This window comes from Lepus europaeus, chromosome 7 (genome assembly GCF_033115175.1).
Source record: "Lepus europaeus isolate LE1 chromosome 7, mLepTim1.pri, whole genome shotgun sequence".
Lineage (NCBI taxonomy): Eukaryota > Metazoa > Chordata > Mammalia > Lagomorpha > Leporidae > Lepus > Lepus europaeus.
Window position 1 is genome coordinate 89,782,244 of NC_084833.1, and position 26,240 is coordinate 89,808,483.

At 41.0% G+C, this 26,240-nt stretch overlaps 1 protein-coding gene and 1 pseudogene across 2 annotated transcripts in view; one reads left to right on the top strand and one right to left on the bottom strand.

Moving 5' to 3' along the window:
• The window catches only part of PGR (progesterone receptor), a 74,124-nt gene extending 50,197 nt beyond the window's left edge, over nucleotides 1-23,927 (bottom strand). For both annotated transcript variants that reach the window (XM_062196917.1, XM_062196916.1), the window contains exons 1-2: nucleotides 22,273-23,927; nucleotides 20,949-21,100 (exon numbers count right to left, since the gene is read on the bottom strand). In XM_062196917.1, coding sequence (XP_062052901.1) covers nucleotides 20,949-21,100; nucleotides 22,273-23,894 — 1,774 coding nt within the window. In that variant the 5' untranslated portion in view covers nucleotides 23,895-23,927. The remainder of the gene's footprint in view (nucleotides 1-20,948; nucleotides 21,101-22,272) is intronic.
• LOC133763370 (histone H2A.Z-like) overlaps nucleotides 22,477-26,240 on the top strand; it is a 184,255-nt pseudogene continuing 180,491 nt past the window's right edge.

A 26,240-nucleotide genomic window follows, 5' to 3' on the forward strand; every position in this document is an offset into this window, starting at 1 on the left:
CTGTTTGTTCTAGGCTCAGATCTGCAGCTTAATATTCTTGAGATAACAAGAAGCACTTATTATACATGCCAGGCATTGTTATGAGCTGTTTGTGTGTATTAACTCATTTAATTATCACAGAAATTATGAGATTATTATTTTCATTTTATTTATTTTCATTAAATAACATCCCTAAAGTTACACTACTAAATATTTTAGGCTAATTTTCTTGAGAGGTATTACAGGATGTTAAGAGTAGGGACTTGGGAGCCGTACTACTTAAATTTGAAATTAAAACTCACAATTTATTATCTAAAGGATCTTCAGCAAACAAATGAGTATAATATTAGTACCTAGGGTTGCATCTAAGGATTACATGTGTTCACATAAGAACACAGAATGGTCTGGTGTATAGCAAGTACATAATGAATCCATGCTATAATCATGTTTATCACATGGCTAACTCCCAAACATATAGTTAGATTTATTGTAGATGTGATTTAAGACTTCCATATCAAGTGAAGTTATTCAAGGGCACTTAATATCTGTTTGTTAGTGTTTGTGATGCTCATGTACATACAGGCAAGGAAAAAATATTCTCAAATATACATAAAATGAGGAAATAAGGTCCCTCAATTTTCCTAAAGAAGTTCCTGAAGATGTAACCCAGTCAGCAATAGAGAGCATATGAAGTCTTGTATGAAAGAATTGATAAGCACTAAATTTAAACATATTTTCAAGTATAATTAAGGAAATTAAAGTTACCTTAAAATGCAATTTTTACATTTCTTGAAGGAGAAAAAGAACTTAGAAGTACAGTATGTAAGCTTGGAGTATAAAGGAACATTTTTAATATTTGTGAAGTGATTGAGACCATTGGCATGAAGTCACTATGTTAAACGGTTGGCATTACTCATATCATTGAGATCTGGAAGGTCTTAAAGAAATCTGGAAACTCAGTCCACCCTCTCTATGGTCACTTTTATCACTGTGTCATGGGTTGCCAAAGTGCAAGCAAATCATCATGCAAGCAAAATAAAGGGGTGTAATTAGAGGTTAGTCTTCTCTCAGCATTTTTTTTTTTTTTGGTCAAAGCAATTTTGCAGTCAGACAGTTCTAACTAGAGCTGACTCAGATAATTTGGCATGACGCCCAGGCACTGCCACTACAACACTTGGTCAGGACTCAGAGCCACCAAGAATGCAAGGAATGCAGAAAGAGCCACCCATTACGTGTGCCATCCCATCATGTACCTGGCTGTACATGCAGATGAAGAAATCTCAGGCACAAATCTGTTGACTCTGTCACAATATTACCCTGGAAATATGTCAAATATTAAACTTGGTGGGTTGCAAATCCAACACAACCACCTCTGCTAGCACTTTTCTTCAGACAATAATCCTCAATTTATATTCTTGTTTTGAAAAATTCATCCTTGTCCAGATACACCTGCTCATTCCTCATAAACCAAAGGCTGAGGACTCAAACTGCACATTATTGTTTTTCATTAGTCCAACATAAAATTGCCAGTATTTAACAAGTCACTATTAAATCACCCAAAACATTCCATTTTCTAACATTCTTGCTGTCTCCCCATAACTTCTCCATCTCAGAAGACATTCAAAGCATTTATAAGCTAGAAGCCACCACTAGCAAGAAGCATGTCATAGTCATAAACAATAGGAGAGCTCATTCAATTAGGAGATACTGTCTAGCTCTCCCTAAGCCCCTCTCCAAACCTGAGGAACTCATAAGTAAAATTTGCAACAGTGCAAATTTCGTTCTCTCTCTCTCTCTCTCTCTTTCTTTCTTTCTTTCTTTTTTTCTTTCCCTGACAGGAAGCATGCTTCTAAATTGTACCCAACATTCAGTGAGTTTGTGGTAGAAAGAATCTGCCCCGCTCCGTGTACCAGCTCCCAAGTCTGCAATTTGTAGGTAGTACTAAACTGACTTACTCTATTTTATTCCTTTACATATTAAACATATATATTCAATTCTTTTCTCATTTCACTATTTTTTATCTCTCCTTTTCCAAAGTCTTGAAGAATTATGATTTCTTGGAGGCAGGCATTGTAAAGAAGCAGCTTAAGCCACTGCTTATGACACTTACATCCCACATTGAAGTTCTGGTTCAAGTCCCAGCACCTCTCCTTCCAACCCTGCTTCCTGTTAATGCATCCTGGGATACACAGATGATGGCTTAAGTGCTTGGGTCTCTGCCACCCACATGGGAGACCCAGATGGAATTCTGAGTTCCTGGCTTCAGCCATGCCCAGCCCTGGCAGTTGTAGGCATTTGGGAGAATGAACCAACCAATAGAAGACCTCTATCTCTCTCTCTCCTCTCCCTCCCCCCCCCTCCATCCCGCTCTTGATCTCTGTTGCCTTCCTTTAAATAGATGAAAATAAATTAATAAATATATTTTAAAAATTACACATCTAGGCCAGCGCCGCGGCTCACTAGGCTAATCCTCCGCCTTGTGGCGCTGGCACACCGGGTTCTAGTCCCGGTCGGGGCGCCGGTTCTGTCCCGGCTGCTCCTCTTCCAGGCCAGCTCTCTGCTGTGGCCAGGGAGTGCAGTGGAGGATGGCTCAAGCGCTTGGGCCCTGCACCCCATGGGAGACCAGGATAGGCACCTGGCTCCTGCCATCAGATCAGCGCGGTGCGCTGGCCGCAGCGCGCCAGCCGCGGCGGCCATTGGAGGGTGAACCAAGGGCAAAGGAAGACCTTTCTCTCTCTCTCTCTCTCTCTCTCACTGTCCACTCTGCCTGTCAAAAAATAAATAAATAAAATAAAATAAAAAATAAAAAAAAATTACACATCTATCCAAAACATTGGATGGGGGAAGAAATCAACCATGACTAAAAACAAAACAAGCTAAATAAAATCTTAGTCTATAATAGAGGGTGAATTTTCACTACCACATTGTATAGGAACCTGTGCCAAAAAACAAAGACTGATACAGGATCACTGAAATTTTCTAGGGTCCTATAAGAAATAAATACCAAAAATACCTTTAGGGACAAGTGTGAGCACATGTGCAAATATGAAACAAAAACAAATGATCATCTATAGAATAATGTACATAATATGTAAATAAACTCTATTTTATTCAATGTAACATTATACAGCTATGAGAATGAATATCTATCTAAGCCATTCAAAAATGTGGCTGGGCTACATAAGTATAATGTGAGAAATAAGTAGACACAGAAAAATACTGTATTATTCTATTAATAAAAATTTCTCAAAGTGTCAAAACCAATCTCTGATGTTAGAAGTTAGAGTGGTGGTGGGTAAAGTGGCCAGAGAGAGCAAAATGGGGCTTCAGGAAGCCCAGTGATTTTTAACATTATACCTTTGGGTGATAGTAACATGGCTTTATTTACTTGGTAATACTTCATAAGCTTCATGTGTTTGAGTACTTTTCTGACAATATTTGTCAATAAAATCTTTCTTTCTGTTAAAAGATTGTTCTAAAAGGATAACATGGAGGACACTGTGATCCAACAGGGCTGCCCACTCAGAGTACAGAAGCTGAGGGTCACAATCAGAAGTGGCAGAGAAGAGAGGCATCACCTTCACTGCCAGATGACAGTTGGAACTTCCCAGCGAAACAGCCCCATGGACTCACCAGAAGAGGCAGTTAGGAGAAGCAGAGACTCTAAGGATCTACTAAATGCCAGGAATGCTGCTGGGGGTTACACTTTTACCTGTTGGAGACCACTCTGCCCCTCTCCAACCTCACTTCTCAGCCTTGGTCCTGGAGAGGTCAACTAAAGTACTAATGGGTCCATAGGAGTATAGTTGGGTAAACAGAGAAGAAGTTGATCGTGTTCATTTTGCCCTGGAAACTTCAAGCCCAGGCATGTGGTACTGCACTAGGGCAAGGGGGAAATCCCAAAAGAAATGTGATTTCGGAATTTTTACTAAAAGGTTGGCCTGGGCATTTGGATTACAGACATGGGATTCTTCTTTTGATTAAAAACTCTGGGACTGGTCTAAAATTTCATGCAGGGGATGGAAAGACAAGCTACAGAGTGGGTTTATTGTTAGGGGTCACACAGATATTATGCATATGTATACAAATACACATACAGATACAAAAGTATTTCAAATAGTTCATGGAAAACATAATTGAAGACCAAATTTGGTGAAAAAATTTCTAATCCATGCATATTCTTTTCATAACACATTTTTCATAAGCTTTTTGAAGACCCCCCTCATATACCCTCATATACATATAGATGGAACAATTTGGTTAATATTTTAATATTGCTAGAAATAAAAATGTAAGCCAATAATTCTCAACAAGGGGTAATTTTACCTCCTTCTCTCATCCTTTATAGGACATTTGGCAATGCCTAGTGTCAATTTTGTATCACGTAAGAAATGGATGATCTGGGACTGGGGAAAGAAATGTTTAACTTGAGGGTCCAATGTTTTGGTATAGCAGGTTAAGCCACTAGCTGCGATGTCAGCATCCCATATAAGCACTGGTTCAAGTCCTATCTGTTCCACTTCCAATCCAATTCCCTACTAATGTGCCTAGGAAAGCAGACATGGATGGATTCCAGGTTCGTGGCTTCAACATTGCCCAGTCCCAGCCTTTTTGACCATTTGGAGTGTGAACCAGCAGATGGAAGATTTTCTCTTATGTGCTCACTTTCACTCTCTCCCTCTCCCACCCTCCCCAAACCCTCTCTGTAACTCTTCCTTTCAAATAAGTTTTTTATTTTAAATAAATGTACACGTTAAACCTGAGATGCTTTGTTGTGACAGAGGATTTGACTTGACTGAGGGCTAATTAAAAAATTGTATAAAAACGTATGATTTGTCACCTTCAAAACTCATGTTGAAATTTAATTTCCAATATGAGGCAACAAGAGGTGGGACTTTAAAGAGGACTTTAATAGGGCTCTGCCTTCATAATATATTAATCCTCCTAGGCAAGTATTCATGGGTGAATGAGTTATCTCAAGAGTGGGTAGCTAGTTTGACTAGATCTCTCCTCTACTCCTTTTCTGTCACTATGTGATGCCCTGTGCTGTCTTGGGACTCTGCCACCACCAGAAGTGGCTCCCAATTGGGCCAGTGCTGTGAGACAAAATAAACCTCTCTTCTTTATAACTTACCCAATCTATGATGTTGTAGTATTAGAAACAGAAAATGACCTAAGACAGTTCGAACACAGCATTCATTCAAATAGTCATGAATGCATAATGACACATGGAATGGAAAGAATAAGAGAAACAAAAAAAAAAAAAAAAGAAAAAAGAAGAAAAAAAATTCACTGGCAACCACTGAAGGCTACTAGAGCACATTTTAAAATTAGCTTAAAAGTTGGTAATTAAATGCAAATCATCAAGAATATATTAGGCTTTCTATTATAAATTAGAGTTGCCTTTTGGAACAAAGAAAGAACTATAAAAAACGTGTAACTGATAAAATCAGAAATAATAAAAAGGCAGAAAATCATCCTTTTGCAACCCCTAAAAAAAGGATCACCACTCATCAAGTTTGAAAGACAATTAAAATACTCCTCTGTTTTCCAACTACATGTCTCTGTGAGGTCACGTTTTCTTCTTATTCTTCAACCAAAACAACATATTACAACAGACTGAATGTGGATGTAAATACAAGGATCCAGCTGACTTCTATTAAAGCAGACATTAGAATGACTTCTAAAACTCTAAAACAATGCCATGCTTGTCATTATAGTCTATGGTTTGAAAAAAAAAAGTATCTAATAGGTCTGTTATTTTAAGAATTAATTAATAAAAAGTTCAGAAATTATGTTTTAATTTCAAATATATAAATACTGGCAGATGTAATCCACATACAAGATAATTTTCAGGCTCTCAACAATGTTTAAACAAGTAAAGGGATCATCATGAGACTGGAGTGTCTGAGCACTGTTGGCCTGTGTAGTACTATTGTCAAAAAGTTCAACCTGACTCTAATCATGCTGGGGAAAAGTAAGACAAATTCAGATTGTGGGATTTTCTACTAAACAGCTAGCCTAGATTTCTATAAAATATCAATGTTTTGAATGACAAAAAAGGTCCAAGATTTTTTTAGGTTAAAGAAAACTAAATGGATTGTTGGCTAATGAAATGCATAGTCCTTCATTGGATCCTGAATAGAAAAAAATGACTCTAAACAGCACGTTTTGGGAACATAGAAAGAAATTCTAATATCCAATAAATATTAGAAAATTATTATATCAACATTAAATGTATCAGGAGTAGCAATGTTGCTGTTATAATAAAGAATATCCTTGGGGCTGGCGTTGTGGCATGGCAGGTAAAGCTGCCACTTGCGAGACCAGCATCCCATATCAGAACTGGCTTGAGTCCTGGCTGTGCCACTTCCAATCCAGCTTCCTGCTAATGGCCTGAAAAAGTAGCGTAAGATGGCTCAAGTGCTTGGGTCCCTGAACCCACATGGGAAACCTGGAAAAACCTCCTGAATCCTGGCTTTGGAGTGGCCTGGCTCTGGCTATTGTGGCTATTTGGGGAGTCAACCAGCAGATGGAAAATCTCTCTCTCTCTCCCTCTCTCTATAACACTGCCTTTAATATAAATAAATATTTAAAAAAGAATATCCTTGTCTTTAGGATATAAATTTTGAAGAATTAACAGGTAAAATATCATGATGTTTGCACCTTACTTTCAAATAACTGAGTAAAAATGTTCATTGTACAATCCTTTTTTTTTAGTGCCGTCTTCAAAAATCCAAAGTATTCTGAAGATGCACACAGAAGAGACAGAATTTGCAACTAGTTTTTCCCAAGAGTTAATTGGGAGCTGGGCACATAAAACTGAAGTTAAAAGAGAAGGAAGGAGTGCTGGCGCCATGGCTCACTTGGTTGATTCTCCGTCTGCGGTGCCAGCATCCCATATGGGTGCTGGGTTCTAGTCCTGGCTGCTCCTCTTCCAGTCCAGCTCTCTGCTGTGGCCCAGGAGGGCAGTGGAAGATGGCCTAGTGCTTGGGCTCCTGCACCGGCATGGGAGAGCAGGAAGAAGCACCTGGCTCCCAGCTTCGGATTGGCGTAGCACCGGCCGTAGCGGCCATTAGGGGAGTGAACCAACGTAAGGAAGACCTTTCTCTCTGTCTCTCTCTCTAATTGTCTAACTCTATCTGTCAAACAAGTAAAAAAAAAAAAAAGAGAGAGAAGGGAGGAATGAACACTTGGCAGGGTGTGAACAAGGGCTGTGCCAAAGTAACTGGTTGGAGTATCTTAACATAAGATGCAAAGGGTTTCAATAAAAGTAAAGAAAAGGAGAGAGGCCAAGGGAAAGAAGAATGGAAGGAAACAAAATCTCATTGAGCACCATTATAGACTAATATTACAATAAAGTAAACCAACTTATTTCATGTGTTCATATAACAAAATAGCTATTACATAGCTTTAGTTTCCCCAAGGAGAAATGGTAATTAATGTGCACAAAATTACCTAAAAGTAGACCTAAAGAGTCTTGAACTAGGAACTGATGTGATACAGAATATGTCAGCAGAGAAATGTGCACTGGGTATCAGACACGAACACATGAGCACATGACACCTGAAAGGAGCTCCTGGCTCAAACTACAACAGCCTGGCAGTCAGCAGAGCGAGCAGAGGAAGGTGCTCCTGTCTCCCTTTCTCTCTCTCTCTCTCTCTTTCTCTCTCTCTTTTTAAACATTTATCAACTTATTTGAAAGGCAGAGAGAGAGAGAGAGATCAATCTTCCAACCACTGGTTCACTCCCCAAATGGCCACAACAGCTGGGGCTGGGACAGGCCAAAGCCAGGAGTCAGGAACTTCCGGGTCTCCCACCTGAGTGCAGGTCCCAAGCCATCTTCCACCGCTTTCCCAGGCCATAGCACAGAGCCGAATCAGAAGTGGAGCAGCTGCTACTCGAATTGGTACCCATATGGGATGCTGGCACTGCAGGCAGAGGCTTAACCTTCTGTGCCACACCACTAGCCCCACTCCTGTCTCTTATACCAGAAAGCTGCTGAGCTACACCCTGAACCACAGGCCACAGCAGGAATCCCAATGTTCTCCAAATATCATACAGACAAGTGGTTCAGACAACACTGGGCATATGCTTAAACTCTTAGATATTTAAGCATGTACTATATGGTGTCTTCACTCATGAAATGCAAATTAACTTGACAGAACTCTAGCCTATCCCAGCCATTCAGTACTTTCATAAGGGAGTCTGAGGTTTGCCCAATTTTTTTTCTTGGTAGTTAACCAGGTTTTTTGTCTCATTTAAACTCATGTTTGACATTTTCTTTTTAAATAAAAACTGTAAATTTTCCAATAAATGCAAAAGAGTAGCACTTGAAATTGTATTTTCTTGGGAAGCAGTGATTCCTTTTGACTTACAAAGTGAAATGTCTCTTTTATGGCTAAATCTACTTTTGTTATCCAAGTTCTACCAGCTATTAGCTCTATGATCTTGAATAGATGGTTTAACAGCGTGGTGCTTCACACCCCTCATCTGAAAAATAACGGGTCAGCTGTCGTTTTGACCCTTAAGTAACATAAAACCTGTGGCACCATAAGAGACAAAGATACATCCTTAAAAGGTAATGATAATGACCATTCAGTAAACAAATACCTTTTGAATATCAACCTTTGTGCCAACATTGTTCTAGCTGCTGATTATACAGTATAAAAAAGACCCCAGGTGGCTATTTTCTGTAATTGATTAATACATTTGCTGAACTTGCTAGTCTTAAGCTCTAATTTGCTTAATACTTTTTAAAATTGCTGTATTTATTTATTTGAAAGGTAGGGACAGAGACAGATACAGAAATCTTCCATCCATTAGTTTACTCCCCAAGTTCCCAAGTCACCATTGGCCACAGAGAAGCGAGGAACTTAGAAGCCAATGCAGGTCTCTCACAGGTGAAGACTGAAGTACCAGGGCCATCATTTGCTGCCTCCTAGGTTACACATTAGCAGGAAGCTAGAACTGGAAGCAGAACCCGAATTTGAACCCAGGCACTCTGATATGGGATGCAGGTGTCCCAGGCTTCTCAACTGCTATGCCACGTGCCCATTCTTAATCTGTTATTGATAGAAGTATTAAATTAGACAACTTGACAACACTCTAGTGGGAGAATGCTAACAATTAAATGAGAAACTGGCAATCATCGATGTTTGGAATTCTTCAGGACATCCACTGGAGATGGAAGTTAGGTTGAGCTGGATGTGGGAAGAGTTTGGGGAAAAGGAAGGAGAGAGGAAAGAGCCAGTTGCCAAGATACTGAGTGGTTCCCTGGACCATTTCAGGAAGCTGGTAATGAGAGAGCTGATAGAGCCAAAAAGAACAGGAGTAGAAAGTAGGAGTGCAATAGGGCTTGGTGTCCTAGGAAAACTTGGATTATTTCTGTGACAGAAATACAGTGCAAATAGAGGGCTTTGAGAAGAGGAATGATACAATCTGACTCAGATTTTAACACCATCACTTTCACTTCTAGGATAAGAACAGGCTCTAGGAGGGCAAGGGGGGACATGGGATTAAGAGGATATCGAAATAAATGGAAAGGAACATAATGGTATCCTGAACCAAAGTGGTCAGCGAGGTGGGGAGAGGTCAGACCTGGATATATTTTGAAGGCAGAACCAAGCAGTTTCTAGAACTCTATTTATGACACATTCCAGTATTGAATTTTTTTTTAAGGAACAGAGTCCTTCCTGTTACTGCTCAGAATTATTTTTCCTTCTTTCCTTCATTTCTCTTAAATTTAATTTCTTTCTGACACAGAACAGCCTCCCCTTCATCCTTCCCGAAGCTGCTTTCCTACTTCTTTTCTCAACAAAACCATCCTTCTGGCTCTTTTTGAGAGGCTCCTAATTATTTACACATCTTTTCACTTGTAAAACACCAAATTATAGGCAGCATCTAACTAGCCACACCTGACACCTACAATTATGTATTTAGCTAGCCAGTAGGCATTTAGGAAAAGTAAGGTATAATATGTTACACACTTTTTTTTAAAAAAAAAAATAACGCATACCATTGAGAAAGAGGTTTAAAACATTCACATAAAAACATGAAAATTACCAAACTGTTTGCCAACAAGGTGGTTTAAATCAATGTGCTACTGTAATATAAGATTACAACACACATATAATTTGTTCATTCTTTATCTCATATTCATGCAGTTTATATTTTCTTCTAGAGTACAAAACCCATGAATTTATGAATGCTAAGCTTCATTGTTTAATGTGCAAACTCTGCTTTTTTTGATTTCAGGTGAAATCAAGATGTTCTTCCACTTATCCAGAGTTTTCTCAACCTCATCTGAAACTGGCTTTGTAAAAAAGTAAATTATGGCAATAGTTAACTAATATTTTCCTAATTGTTATTTAGGTCTAGGCCCTGAAATGTAAGACCAGATTTTCAAGTCTCTTCTCATAAATCTCTTAAATCAATTGCTACTAGCACGTCTTACTTCAAACAGTGCTGAGAGGTGTGGTGTAGCAGAAGCAGTTTCGCCTTGGCAGTGTGGCAGCTCCACTACTAACTGGCTGGGTGACATTACAGAAGTTACTAACCTCCCTTTCCTTTTTTCAATTCCTCTGTCTGAAAAGAGGGATAGTAGTAAGTCCTCAAGCAACTCCTGAGAGCTAAATACAGTATAATATGTCTACTGCAGTGTCTGGCACATAATAAGTACACAAAAAGTGTAAGCCTCCATCCTCCCTCCCTGCAGGCTTTTTTTAGCATTTATTTGTGGAGGAGGGAGCCTTCTTGGTAGCAGCAACAGAATTCTATCCTCTGTACTTTAACCTTACTGCTTTGGGGAACGAAAAGTAGCTTTTTCTCAGCAAAGGATGGGAGATCCCCTGATCTAGACCTGAGAATAGTTTAAATAATCTTAGAACTGGCCTCCTGGACAAGCCTTTGTGTGCACCTTCCCATTGATTTTAGAGCTGGCTTTCTCCAAAACAAAACAGACAAGGGCACCTCACAGCTGAAAATCCCTGGCTCCTCTCTGAGTCAAGAGTGCTTAAGGAAACACCTGAATAGCTTATTGCAATGCAGATTTCTGGATCCCTTTTCCAGATACCTTGATTTCCTCCACCTGGTGTGGGGCTCAGCACTCTTCACTTAAACCAGTACCCCTGGTGATCGCCAAGCAGTTTGAATATCAAAGGAAAAGCACTGGTTTATCAGACAAATCAAAGTAGATCTGAAGCTAATCTTTGGACTTACTAGCTTAAGTTGTTCAGTACTCATACTATAAAGATAACAGGTAAACAGCTACACCTAAACTCTGGAGTTAAGGGGAAAGTTGTGTGGTGGAGATAGACATTTAGGATGTATCACAATAGGGATAAATTATCTAAAGCTGTGAGACTGGATTAGCTCTCCACAGAAGTCAGTCTATAAACAGAAGGGACGAGATCCAAATACTGAGCAATGGGCCCTACAACTTCAAAAGCTAAAGAAGAAGGGTCTGAATGGTGTCAGTCTCTCAAGAATCAAGTGAAGAACTTCCAGAAAGGTGAGTGAGCAATTGTCAAACAGCATTAGTAGGTCAAATAACATAGGACTCAGGATGGCTCTCCGATTTAGCAATGTGGAAACATAAACAAGGGAAGTTTTAGTGGAGTGACAAAGGCAAAAAAATTCATTGCATTAGGTTTAAGAGAGAATGGGGAAAGAAAGCTCATTGGTAGAACTTTATGCAAAAACATTTAGTGGCTGACAGGTGAGTAAAATCACCAGATGCCACAGGAATACAAGTAGTGGCAGGAGTTTTAGAAATTTTTCCAGAAAATTCAGAAGCAAGGTTATCAGCTGATAGAGAGGCCAGGAAAGTGAGAAGAGAGAAGGTAGAAGGCAGCCGTCCAGACGCCATGGAGAATGAGACTGCGGGGCAGCTTCCTTAGCCGTGATCTTCCTCTTTCAAGCCTACCTACCAGTTATGCAAGGCTTCTTTCCTCCAGAAATTCAGCTAGCAAACTTCTCTCCTCCCTGATGTCAGTGTTTATTACAAAAAATTAGGACAGAGACACTAGGTAATGGATAAGATGTCATGTAATGGATAAGGGAGAAGGTTTTTGGGATTCCTATCTCAGCTCTGCCATTAATTCGCTATTTGCCTATGCGAGTGATTCAACCACTTTGAGTCTCATTTAGCCAAGTTCCTGGCATGTAGTAAGTATTCAGTCAATGCTATTATTATTGTTAAATATCTTCAGAACCTCACCATTGAGGATCTGAAAAAAAAAAACTTTGTTTTTTTAACAAGTTAGAAAAGCCCGCTTCTATGTGTTTAAGTATGTAGTGATGAAATTTGTGATCCTGTATAATGCTTTCATAACAAAATCAAATAGCAACATAATCATCCACAACACCTATTTATCAAAATGTTCTATACATATTTTCAAAAGAGTTATTTCCTTTTTGTATATGAAGAACACCGTCTTAAACCTGAACAGGAAACTTAAGCATCTTTTCTGCTAAATTTGTACCTCCTACGTACTACTGAGACACTTGTCATACAAAATGTCAACAATTTACAGAAGAGAACACATCCTTCCCTAAAACATGTAGCTTGTCTTAAATTTAACAACTCTTTGCAAGTACTGTACAGTCAAAGGCTATTGTGTGGCAAGAGATAGTTTTCATGGCCATAACACATCACCTTGCAATGTATCATTAAGGTTCTACTGTATTAACTGGGCCCTGTGTTAACAACTAACCACAGTAATGACATCTTGCAATGCTTTGTTCACTTAAGGCTTCAACTTGTGTGCTGCAATATACAGGTTACCTCTGAAAGAAGCAGTAAAGAAATTTCACGTGTGACATTACCTAACCCTTAACCAGAAATCTTTTTACATCACAGCCACAATCCTATCAGCGTTTAGCACAGTTTTCCCATAAAACCTTTTGAAGTACAGAAAGCAGTTACTATTGAGACTATATCGTCCCTATTTATCTTTGCTTTATTGACTCATCTTAAACATTTTTTGTATATTATTACTGAAACAGAGGCTAGCAACCAGTAAAAAAATCATAATACATCTTGTGATAATGTTAAGTCAGATAAAATGAACCCTTCCATGGCTCCTGTCATCGGTAGTTCCTATTCCCAAAAGTGGAGAAGAGAATGAAGCTAAATTGAGAGAAAGCAGGCAGCCTCTTTCCATCGTCATTTGCTCCAACCTCCCCTGGAGAGCTGACAAAATCCATACCAACTAAGTAGATTTCCTGAACTCTCTGCTCAGAAGTCCAGAATCTTTTCTACTGATGTTCAATATGGTATATAACCACAGCTGACAAGAGGGATTTGTGCTGAACCATGGGCCCTTGAGTCCCCAGTTACCATGTTTTGCAAACTTGCCCCCAATTATTTCATTAGCCCTATAGTCATTTGACCTCACCTCTACTGAGTTGAGTTTTTGTGATCACTTTATAGCAGTAATTCACCATAATATAAATCAAGACCTGTGAAGCTCTGTTCTTTCTTTGGTCTACTAGTAAACCCTCTACACAATACTTTTTCTTAATACTTATTTCTTTAAATCTTCAGCAGTATGTTCTGCATATTTTCCAAATATATTTGCTGAATGCACTTAGCTTGCCACCAGCTTGTTTAACATGTATTATTTCAGCCACTTGTATCAAAGTAGAAAGAGCAAGAACTTGTTTATTGGGACTTCTATCTGTCACTAGTACTTAGGAACATGCAAAGGGGACTTCTAATTTTTTTTTCCATTGGATTAAGTGAAATCTGTGAATGACAAAGACCTATATCACATGTCCTTAACCACTGCTGACAAAACTGTAGCACTTTGCTTCAGGTTCTGAGTTCTACATTGTCTTAGTCCATTAAGGCTGCTATAGCAAAACACAATAAACTAGGTGGGTTATAAACAACAGAAATTTATTTCTCACCATTCTGGAAGTTGGGAAGTCCAAGAACAAGGCACTGGAAGATTCGGCATAGATGGTATCTTCTCACTGTGTCCTTACACGGTAGAACGGGTGAGCTAGCTCTCTGGGGGTATCTTTCATAACAGCATTAACCCAAAGCATTTGTCCTCGTTACCTAATCCCTTCTATACCAGAATACCTGAGACTGGGTAACTTAAAGAGAACAGATGTGTACTTGGCTCATTGGTCTGGAGCCTGGGAAGTCTAAGACTGGGGAGCTGCATCTGGTGAGGGATTCCCTGCATTAACACATGGTGGAAAGCAGAAGGAAAGCAGGTACATGTGTGTGGGGGGGAGGGGGAATGGATGGTTTATATGTAACCCACTCTTGAGAAAACTAACCCATTCTCATTAATTCTTTCATGGGGGTGGAGGTTCCACCACCCAAATACCTCTTAAAGACCCAACCACCTCTCAATACCATATCATCGGTAATTAAATTTCAGCATAGTTTTGGTGTGATCAAGTGTCAAACCATAGCACTCCCCCACTTTATGTTATAATTGCATACAGAAAAGTTCAGTTCTTCATATCTTTCCAATTCTGGACTGATCTTTGGATAAAGAAACATTCACTAAAATGCTCAGTTTAACAAAAGACCAACCACTGTGGTCTTTACTGTTAACACAAACACTGCTACAAAGTATAATTAAACTAATTTTTAAAATTTAGTGCTTTTATCTAATGCTTCATCAGGCTTCATCCTTTCCCACTTCAACCCCAATAATTAAACACCAGAGTCATTTGTTTCCCATCTTCCATAATCTTTAGTGCCTACCTATCATGAACTGTTTCTATTTTAATATTAATATTGTGTTCAAGTATCTTTATCACTAAGTTATAAATTTGGCTTGTTTGTGAGTTCCAACATATAACACAAATCCTGGCACAGAGAAGGCATTTTGTTGTTTTTGTATGAATGCATTAATGAGCAGATGAGTGAGTGAACTGACATATTACGATGTTCTCAATACTCAAAAGTTTCATCATACTCAAAAGATTATATTGTTTCAAAATCCTGGTGAGTATATTATGTAGGCTATAATATTATGAGGGTACTTCAAAATGCTCATACAAAAATCTAACTAAAAGAAGCTTATTTTGGTACAGTTTTTTCATTATACACATTTTTACATGAATTTTTTGAAGATTCCTCATTATAATTTGAAATCAACTACACTCAAAGAAGCCATATATCAGTTTTCAAGATATTCTCTCTGAGTCAAAGGCATATAATCTTTGTTCAAGTCTATTTCCATTGCCCTGAGGATAATTTGTCCTCCCCAAGTACTACTTTCAACATCATTTCTGTATTTAATAAAGTAATCATGAATTTCCTACTTCCTTAGGTCAACATTCCTTTACCTGCACCCCCCAAATTAATTTCTCTGCATTAATCATTCAAATAAACTTGGCTCCAATTTACCCACTGAAGGCATTATTCTCAGTGGGTTACCCCTAGACTGTTTCTATTCCTCCTATACACAGTTGATATATTAATTTTCCTAAGGTATACATTGGAATATGTCTCTACACTGCTCAAAAATCTTTAGGGGGTTCTCACTCTCTAACTATTCAATTAATTGCAAACTCCACTTTGATAAACCTTCTGTTTAATAATAATAATCCTCATCACTCTTTTAAAGCAGTGGTACCTAACTTTGAGGGGACAAGGGGGAGGAGTAATGCCTTTGAAAATTCCTTGAAAGTGATCATCCTAGAAAAAAAAAAAACACAAACAATTTATATATAAAGTTACAACAGACTGTTTCCGGCTTTAGCCAAATTGTAATTGTGCTCATTCCATGCTTTGTGTTTATAGTACATTGTTAAAACTCTTGCTATAAAAAATCTCATGCATTCTCAGTAGTTCATGTAACATGATCTCTTCTCCATAAAGACATTTTTTGTTTCCCTAGTTAAATATGATCTCTTTCCTTGAAATCAAGACTACATTCAGTTTATATTACCAGTGGTATACTTGCTTATGGGGTTGTCTTATCTCTTTGATGGAATTAGAAACTATATGAAGTTAGGTATTATGATTCATTTATTTTTGTAGTCCTCTGCAGAATCCAATATTGTAATAAGAGTTCATCAAATATGGTAAGAATAGTAATAATAATGTTTATAATCATTTCATTTTGATTTTCAGAAATGCTACTTAGCAAGATGCCAGCAGGCACCACTCTCAACTCTTAACAGCCTATGAATTCATTGCTGAGTATTATGTTCAAAATCTCTTAGCTAAAACTTTCTAGACCAGGTTTGACTCAAAATTCAGAATCATATGTAGTTTAGAAAGATAAAATACAGAAATACTTCATAAACAAACATATTTATGCAACAATATATATGAATATTCACACAGAACACAAAATCTCTTTATGTGAGTTTGCATCAAGCTTTGCTGTCAAATGAATTCAAGTCAGGTATTGTTGACAAGTAACTAAAAAAACTTGTTTTCAGGGCTTTCTGGATATTGAGATTTCAAGTGAGTACTGTGGATCTTTGTCTGTTCTTGGCTGCATCTAGCCAGGCTGTTGTCCTTCATTCATAATGCAGGGTGACTTCAAGTTTTTCTCCCCAATTTTCTACCATAAGATTCATTCTATGTTAGTCTATTTCAATGTTCTAGAGTATCTGAAGAACCAAAGTGCTGCATTTGGCCCCTAGACACCAGTGGGGGGTAAAGGCAGCTTACAGTAAGTAGAAGCAGTATGGAGAAAAGTCAGGCACCAGGTTGATGTGTAATCATGGCCTCCTCGGTAAATACAGTTGTCCCTCAGTATCCATGGAAGATTGGTTTCAGAACCCCCTGCAGATACCCAAACTCAAGGATGCTCAAGCCCCTTATATAAAATGGCATAGTATTTGCATATAATCATGCACATCTAGGTTATCTATAATGTTTAATACAGTATAAATACTTTATCAATACTTGTTATACCATATTATATTCGTGAATAATAAGAAAAGTAGCCTATACATGTTCAGTACACACACAATTTTTTTTTTTAAATGTTCAAGGCTTTCTAGTTGTCCAAGCACTGCATAAACTAATTACTTACCACATCTTCAGTTAGTTATGTACATGTGAATTGATAAAATTTCCCTCTTTCTTATTACACTATAAACTCCACTGTCAGGATTGTCCCATTCTATTGCTCTCTTATCAGCACCTAGTGTAGTGCCTCCACATAGCAGGTGCTCAATAAATTAATACATGAACTAATGTAATTAAGGCAATTTATGAGTAATGAAAACCTGAATAAAATAATATAGATAATATTGCAATACAATTAAAAGTCCATCAATGCCTACTTACCCTAATGACTTATAATAATACATTACAACTCTGTAATAACATGTGTTCAACCATATTACATCAAATTTATTCATCACAAATGCTGTTGTGGAGTAAAATAATCAAAGAAAAAGAGCATGTCAGTATCAGTTTATTATTTTGCTCACTTAGCCTAGTTGTTGCTAGCACTCGACTAGTCTCAGCGCAAAGAAAAGCCAATGAGGACTAGTCGTTCTCTCGTAACACCAGATAACTTGCTTGAACTCGTAGGACTGGCAGGTCACTATTATTTCATCTCTTTGAAAGGCAATTCCTCACCAATTTCTGTTTCACTTCAATCCAACAAGTCTAGATAAAGCAATACAATGAACTATTCAACCATTTTTTGAGCTATTCACTTTTTTTGTTGTCTCAAATATTTCACTTAGGTTAAGAGACATCATCTCTCCCCACCCCTGTATCCTATTTCTTGAGTGGTATCTTTTTTTTTTCTTTCCACCTATTCCATCTTCTGTCTCATTACAGTTCTCCAGGCTGACTTCACAGGCTTTATCCTTTTGCACTACTAACTTGGAGGAGAGGTGGGGATACTGGTTCTTGAGCCTTGACTGTCATGTCATTTTCATCCTAACTGTGAAGTGGATATAATTCATTCATTTGTATCACATCCTGCTCATCCTACCTGGTCTTACATTCTCCTTTTTAAGATTTCCTTTTACCTTTCTAAGACATGTCATCACTTGGTTCATGTTTTCTCTTCTACCCCTCTATTTCTCTTTGGCCATATTTCCTAACATGAGAAAGGATGTATAGTGGTCTACAGCAGTGTTTCTGGAGTCATACCTGGTGGGGTTAAATACTGATGCCACCACTTCCTTAACTGTGATTAAAGCAGCAGAATGCAGGTCCCTAGTTTCCTCATTTGTAAAATGTGATAATAAGAATATCTACATTATCAGGAATGAGTTGACACCTGTAAAACACTTAGTCACTGTCATACAGAAAGCACTTTATAATTGTACCACTTCACCACTACCCTTGGTAATGTTAATATCTATATTGTTGCCTACCAATTTTCAACTTCTGGCCACAATGGCATCCATATGTAGCTCTAACTTGGACTAGCTCATTGCCCATCACATATCACTGCTTTACATTAGGACTTCAAACCTGGTATTCTGTCTAACTGTGATAGTTCCTACTAATCTTTCTCATTCCTGCAATCTCTCACACTTAAAAAGCTCTTCTCAATCCTCAGACTTTTATTTATTTTTTTTTTATAAACCAGGGGAGGTTCATATCCTCCATGAAGTCTTCCTCTATCATTCCAACCCACAACTACTTTTCCTCTGCCCAAACTCACAGACCTTACCAATCTCTTCCATGTTACAGAATTATTAAGACATTTAGTGAGAGCCTTTGCCTAAATGTTTAATATCCATAGATGTTATTATACTATAACACCATAATAAACTCCTTATAGATAAAAAACCACTAATAGAGATGCTCACAATTATGCCCAGCATTCTTTCAAATACTCTATGTGTATTAACTCAATCATTATAGCAGCCCTAAGAAGTACCTATGGTTGTTACCTTCAATTTAGATCTAAGCAAGAGAAAGGCAAAATCAGGGAAAGAGTATCTTTGGCATAAGTCAAAATATAACAGGTATACAATAATCGCTGAATGAATGAATTTACTCATAGTTTTATTACTTTGCTCTAGTTTCAGGAATGGTTTGTCAATTTCTATCTTAAGTTTCTCCTTGTAAATAGAGTTGAATAGGGTGCTTCATCTGTACTTTTCAAGACTAAAACAATATAGGACAGTGCCAACTGCAGGGTTTCAACAATTGCTTTCCAAGTATCAGTTGGGAAAACATTTTTTCTGGTTTTGGATGCTATGATGATCATGATCATAATGATGTGAAAGCACTTGTATTTCACAGGCATGATGCTCTTCCTTGCATATATGTAGTTTATGAAGTAACAGAATTAAACAGCCATTTACCATATACATATTTCTTCATACCATTTCCAATTTATAAGCATTGCAATTTAAAAGCAGCTAACTTAGGTTTTTGTTATTTTTGTTATACATTGTCCTTTTTTCTAGTTTTCCTTTTTTAAATTTTATTTTACTTTTTAAATAAACATTTGCTAACCTAGGTTTAGTAACAGTTACTAGCTAGTCCTGTGATCCTGAGAAACTCAAACTTATGCTTTTGGGACTTGCTAATCTGTAAGAAAAACCAAACAACCAACCAAAAAAAGAATCTGGGTCAGAATAAATTTGTCTTTTGGAGATTCCAAAGGTTTCATTCACTTATAAGATTATAATATTCTGACAAGACTGTAAGAGTAGAAGAAATAATAAGGCAGAGGAAATGTTCAAAAAACCAGAGTCAATAAAAGATAGGGATGATAGCTCCAGTTACCCACAGAGAACTGACTCTTCCACACAAAGCAGCTCCTCCTGCAACTGTGACTAAATGATAGAGGAAAAGTAAAGGCCATGCTCAGTCACCACCCTTTTAAAAGTGTCCTCTTTTAACAGGGCCTCAATTATTTTAGAATGCAATTAAAACCCCTTGCAGCTGAAGATTTTCATAATCAGTTATATACATTCATGTTCTGTGAAAAAGGTCACATTCTAAAATATAAAAAGCATTTTTTTAAACGAAGAAGTCCATTGAAAGACCCCTGAAAGTGACAATTTGCATTCTTTCCTTCCCTGCTTATAAATCAGAGGGCTCTTGAGACCAGAAAACTCAGAAACAGTAAACAGAAAAGCCCACATTCAATTCTTTGGTTCCTAGCTGAGGTGTGATCTCAGTACTCCAGTGGGAACTTTGAACTCCATTCAGCTTGTTACAAAATACACTTTTTACAAGTACTAAAATGTGAAATGCTCTTTAAATGTATTTTTAACTTCCAATATAAATGTGTTGTTTAGTGTTTCATGTAGGTAGGAAGAGAAATTTAAAAATATGTTCTGTAAAAGTTGAAATACACTATGCAAATCAATCCAAAGTGATTAGATAAATAGGTATAATAAAGATTTGAAAAACATGAAAGTTGTACTTAAAGCAAAATTCCACCCTCTATACATTTACAAAAATACACTTCACAAGAGAAAATAAAAATGTGTTTAAAATTATCATTACATATGTATTACATAAATATGTGTGTAAGGAAAAGGTAGAATCAGGTAGAAAATTTTAACTATCACATTTGATATGTGTGTTATATAAATGTACACATATCTGTGCATTATCCATTTGAAACTATCATATACATGTACTATATATGTATATATACACACATATACATATCATGTACATATGTAATTTTAACTACTTCTGCCATTTTTCCTATGGTCATAATTTTAAAGTGCTATACATATATAATGGGCATAAAAATAGTAGAACAAAGTGAAAATTAAAAAAAAATAGTAGCATTGTCCTCAGGGTTATAGCTTGTGTCCAACAGTGAGAGTGTTTGTTAAAGAACATACAAATACAATATCCAGCCACATTTCCTTTTGAGTACTACAATTATATCATCATGCAAACCTCATCATGCTTTTTAAGTTGTGTAGAAATATCAATGCTTCTTAGAAGAAGCAAGGGATAATATCTATAAAATGTTGAATGGTTTCCATTTATAAGCAAACCAATAATCAGGAATGAGGGAAAACGGGCCTACCTTCCATTGCCCTTTTAAAGAAGACCTTACAGCTCCCACAGGTGAGGACACCATAATGACAGCCTGATGCTTCATCCCCACAGATCAAACAAATCTTCTGAGGTAGTGACTCGAAGCTGTACTGTGGGCTCTGACTGGCTTCTGAATCCGGCCTTGAAATGCAAAACAAAGTAATCACTTTATTATCAGGTGCACTATTATCTTATAATAAAGGCTTCTTACATCAGCTGCACAGAGTGAATGCTGTATGTATTCACACTTGAAGAACATGCAGACGAAGCTGAGTGTAACATACTGGCAAGTGGATTCCTCACACCTGCCAATTATTAGCCATTCATCAGTAGCACTGACATAAAATAGTGTGCCATCTGATGTCCAAGAAAGCTATCAGTCTATTGGTTAAAAAAAATCTTTCTACAAAACTCCTTATATAGAAGCAGTTTACTCTCTGACAAAGGAAGTGCTATAACCTTCCTGTAGGCTGAGTGACAACAAACACGGGTCCCCTTTAGGGGCTCATGGGCTTAGCCAGGCTTTTGCACTGAGTTTTGAGAACTTATCCCTGTAAGGATAGTTCACACAAGTAAAAGCATGTAAAGTACTGCTCAACACACCGACAATGCTTTGTTCACCTCACATAAGGCTACAGAGTACTGATTCCATTTCTCCCATATGTAAATTAAAATGTTTTTGAAAATAAAGAAAGTGGTAGAGCATCTGAAACAATATGAGCATGCGGAGTTCTGCAGGGATTGATGTATAAACCCAATTTAAAGGTGCCACACCTAATTTTAACTTCAACCTAAGATTCATTCTGCAAACTAAACCCTTAACATGCCCAAATCCCTAAGGAGGTTCTGCGGGACCACCCTTCCAAAGTCCCACCCCTCCTAAGAGACCGGTGCCTTAGCTCCTCTTCCAGACAGTCACGGTCAGTGTGTTTCTTCTAAGAAAAGAAGCATTTCGTAAAACTTCCCACTCCTCCCACCACACCCTTTCCGCTCCGCGGGGCGACAGCGGGCCTGCTGTGACGCTGCACATTTCCAAACAGGGTCGCACCTGCTTGGGAATCTCGCTGACTGGGAAAGTGTTTGTTTTTTTAACAAGGGCTTCTGAGGAGGCATAGTCTACGTCCCTTTCATGTCCCCAAAAGAGTGAGGAAAGGAGGGCAGAAGGAGCGGAGCCAGATGGCCCCGGTGCCTGAGTCTGGGCAGCGTGGCCTGTGCGGGCAGCCCACCCCCTCAGGGCCACCCTGGCGGAGCGGCCCCGGCCGGAGCCCGGCCCACAGCTGCTCCGCTGACGCGCGCCGGAACCCAGCCCTCACCTCAGGTAGTTGAGATAGGGCGTGTAGACCTGCGGCAGGCCCTCCTTGAGCACGGCGGCCTGGTAGCCGAGTTGCGGGAGTCCGTTGAGGCCGAGCGTCGGGTAGAGCGCAGGGGCGGCCCCGGCGGCCGCGCCCGAGGCGGAGGTGGAGGGCAGGCCGTCCCGCGGCAGCAGGCAGGCGCCGGCGCCCTGAGGCTTGCAGGGCAGCGGCGCGAAGGGGCCCTGCTGGGGCGGCGCGCCCTCTGCCTTGTACAGGATGCACTCCAGGGTCGACCCCGACGAGGACGAGGAGGACACGGGGGCACTGCCTGGGGAGGCCGCCACCGCCGCTTCCCCGGGTCTGGACGAGGGCACTCGAGGCGGCGGCGCCGCCAGCGGGAAATCCGGGAAGGCGGCGGGGTTTGCACCAGCCACCAGGTACGTACGCGGGGAGCGCGCCGCGGCCTCGGCGCCCTCTTCCTCCTCCTTTATCTTCAGGGCGGGCGGTTGGAAGTCGCCGTAGAGGGGGAACGTGTCCTCTTTGGGCTCGGCGTCGGGCGGGTAGGTGCAGTCGGGGAAGTCGCCGCCCGCCACCGGGGTGGACGAGGCAGAGGGCGAGCCCCGCTGCGGGACGAAGGGGCTGGCGGCCGCGGCCCCGCCGTCGTAGCTCTCCCCCTCCAGCAGCTGCCTGGTGCGGGTGGCCAAGAAAGCGTGGTTGAGAGGCAGGATGGGCACGTGGATGAAATCCACCACCGTGGTGGCCAGCGGGGAGCGCCCAGGCGCGTCCTGCTCCGCCAAGGAGACCCTGGGCGCCGAGAAGCGAGAATCCTCCTTGGGGATGAGGGCGACGCCTCCTGCGGCCGCTCCAGGCGCGACGGAGGCAGCTCCTCCTCCGGCCGCCGTGCCTCCCAGTGCCCGAGGCTTGCCCTTCAGGAGCGGGCCCACGGTGCCCTCGGATTCGGAGCTGTCCTCCTCCTCTAGCTCCACCGCAGCGGGCTGCGGGGACGGCTTCACTGCGGCCGCCGGCCAGTGAGGGCTCCCAGAGGAGGGGAGCAGCAGCTGCCTGGACGGTGACAGTCCCCTGGGCAGCACCTTGTGGGCCGCTGCCGTCCCGGAGCTGTCGCCTGCCTTGTCCTCGGGTCGGCTCATGAGCGGGGCCAACACCCCTTTGGTAGCGGGGGCAGCCCGGGGGTCTTCGGGAAGGTCGGGGCCAAACAGGCACCACGGGCTGATGGCCTCGCAGGTGGCAGAGCTGGCGTGGCTCTGCCCGGGACCCGAGGGCGCCAGGAGCGTGTCGAGGACACTGTCCAGCAGGCCGCTGTCCTTTTCTGGAGGTCTCGAGCTGCTGTCTCCTGCCCCCTCCGGGGCTTCGACTCCAGGAAATGCGCCCTCCACGTCTGACAACGACGGCGGGTCCTGCGTCTTCCCGTCTGGGGGGTTCTGCCCCTGACAGGGCCGGGGGAAGAGCAACCCGTCCAGGGAGATGGGGATGGTGGAGACTACAGAGGAGGCCTCCGAGGTCTGGCTCCCCTGGAATGGGCCAGGGTCCGGGCGACCCAGGAGCTGGGATCCGACCTCGGTGGGGGAGGGCGCGTCGCCCGCCACGTGGGGAGCCCGGGGTTCCTTTGCCTTCAGCTCAGTCATGTCGACCTGAACTCCCCTTTTCTCCTCCCCCGTCTCTCGGGAGGAGGGAAAGGGCTAGGAGGAGGGGGTGCCGGGATATAGGGGCAGAGGGAGGAGAAAATGGGTGTGGGGTTTGGCTGGACCCGCGGGATCTCCACCTCCTGGGTCGGGAGGGGGCGGCGCCGGTCAGCTCTGGCCCTCGCCCTGCATCCTGTGGTCAGGGGCAGGGCTGCGGTCGCTCAGTCCCTGCGGCAAGTGGGAAGAGCAGGGAAAGGTAGTTGCAGGGCTCTCGTCTCCGATTTGGAAGTCCTCTGGCTTCTGTCCGAGCGCGGGCGACGCGGAGTACTCACAAGTCCCGCAGCGGAGTGGCTGCGGCAGCGCTTGCAGTTCAGTTAACGCGCCCGACTTCTCCCCAGGCTTCAAACCCGTGCACGCTGCAAAGCTCCGCGTCCCTGACCGCGTTCCGCTGCCCGTCTCTCTAGCACTCCGCGGCTAGCTGACCCTCTCGGTACTGTCCATTCCCAGGAATGGGCTTCTGCCGGCCCCCTACAGCGGGCCACACTGGTCTCCGCTGCTCTCTCGGTTCCCCGCGTTCCGGGAGGAAGAGCCGCCTCTGGTTGCAGAGTCTCCTCAGATGACAGGTGAAGCTCCTTCTCAGTGAGAAGGCTCCCCACACACCAGAATCCTCACACACGCAAGTGCTACAAGGCTTAACCCGAGTAGTGACAGCGTGGACTGGCCCCATGGCTTTCTAACAAACGCCTCCTCCCTCTAGGGAGGCCCGCCCAAAGCCCCTCCCTATCCCAATTACGGACCAGAGCTGAAACTCTAGAGTTGATTTTCCCACCCACTCGTCTGAAATCAACTCCCAATAGCAGGTGCTTTGGGATGCAGCCCCGTAAGCGTATGAAGTTTTGTATTAGTAGTTAAGAAGCATACCCAGTTAATTGGAAATGCGAATAGATCCTGTCAGAAGCACAGTTTTTGCACCTTTTTCAGGATTCTGGTTTTTATAGAGATTGAACAGAGAGAGACCTCTGGCAACATTGTCTTTTAGAATACATGCATCAAAGATGATCCTAAATCATCTTTAAAAGAGAGTCTCTCCCTTATGTGTCCCATGAAAGTGAGTGCTTTCAAATTTCTCTCACTCCAATCGACATGACCTGCTTCACTTCAGCAGTCCTTGATGTGACCAAAATTTGGAAGTGGGAGATGGTTGCTGACACCTTTCTGCCCATGCAGGATGCTTGAATGTTGTATGCTGTGCCTTGATCTGTCTTACACAACACAATCCAATTCTTAATAAACATTTAAGGAGTTTCCTTGATACTCCGTGCCACATCATAAGATCCCCAATAGACAGCTTGAATAGTATGTTCTCCCTGCAATATTCTTACTCTTAGGAATTGTTGTCTTTCAGCTATTTAAACAGGTCACCTCTAAATTCTTGAATACACAGCAGAGAAAGGAAAGTGTGGCAAAAGATAGGTAGGTAGGTAGGTAGAGAGAGAGAGAGAGAGAGAGAGAGAGAGAAAGCCATGAAGTAACAAGCTTGTGCCAAACCCAGGATCATTGGGTGTCCTGGCATCATCTTCAAGATAGAGTTAGTCATTTGGAAACCTCCTTGTAGGACCATCTCTGCTACTCACAATTTCTCTCAGCCAGAAATAGGAGGGTCTAGAGGAGGGCTTCAGGACTCCAGGATGGACAGAGCCACTGGAGGGGAGGACCCTGGATCACCTGGGGAGGGGCTATATGGATGAGACATAAACCTTTACCATATTAGGCCACTGGGTTTGGGAATTGATTGTTCCAACAATTAATGCTCCCTGACTGGCTAATTTTAAATGTGTCAAAGAAGTTAGGCAGGTAGAGGAGAGGAAAAGAAAATCTCGGGAAGCCATTGTAGTTATAGGGTGTTGAATAGGAAAACATAATGTAGGAACTGTGAGAGGATCATTATCAAAAGAGCACAGAGGAAGTATGGGAATGGAAGTACCTAAGCCCAACAGACAAACTAATTTACTATTCATAATGTTTATCAGGCTTTTCCTCTTTTCAGTACATCTTAAAACACACAAATGTCTTATTGAGATATAATTCAGGTAACATACAGTTTACCCATTTAACACATACAATTCAATGGTTTTTAGCATGTTCACAGTTGCAAAACTATCATCATTCTCAGTTTTAAAACATTTATATAATCCTAAAAAGAAATCTCATACCTTGTTTGTAGTTATTCCCTACTTCCCCCCAAACTTCCCAGTAGCCACTCATTTAATGTCTCTGTGAATTTCATATTTTGGAAATTTTATATAAATTTAACCATGCCACATGAGGTCTTTTTTGACAATTTTCTTT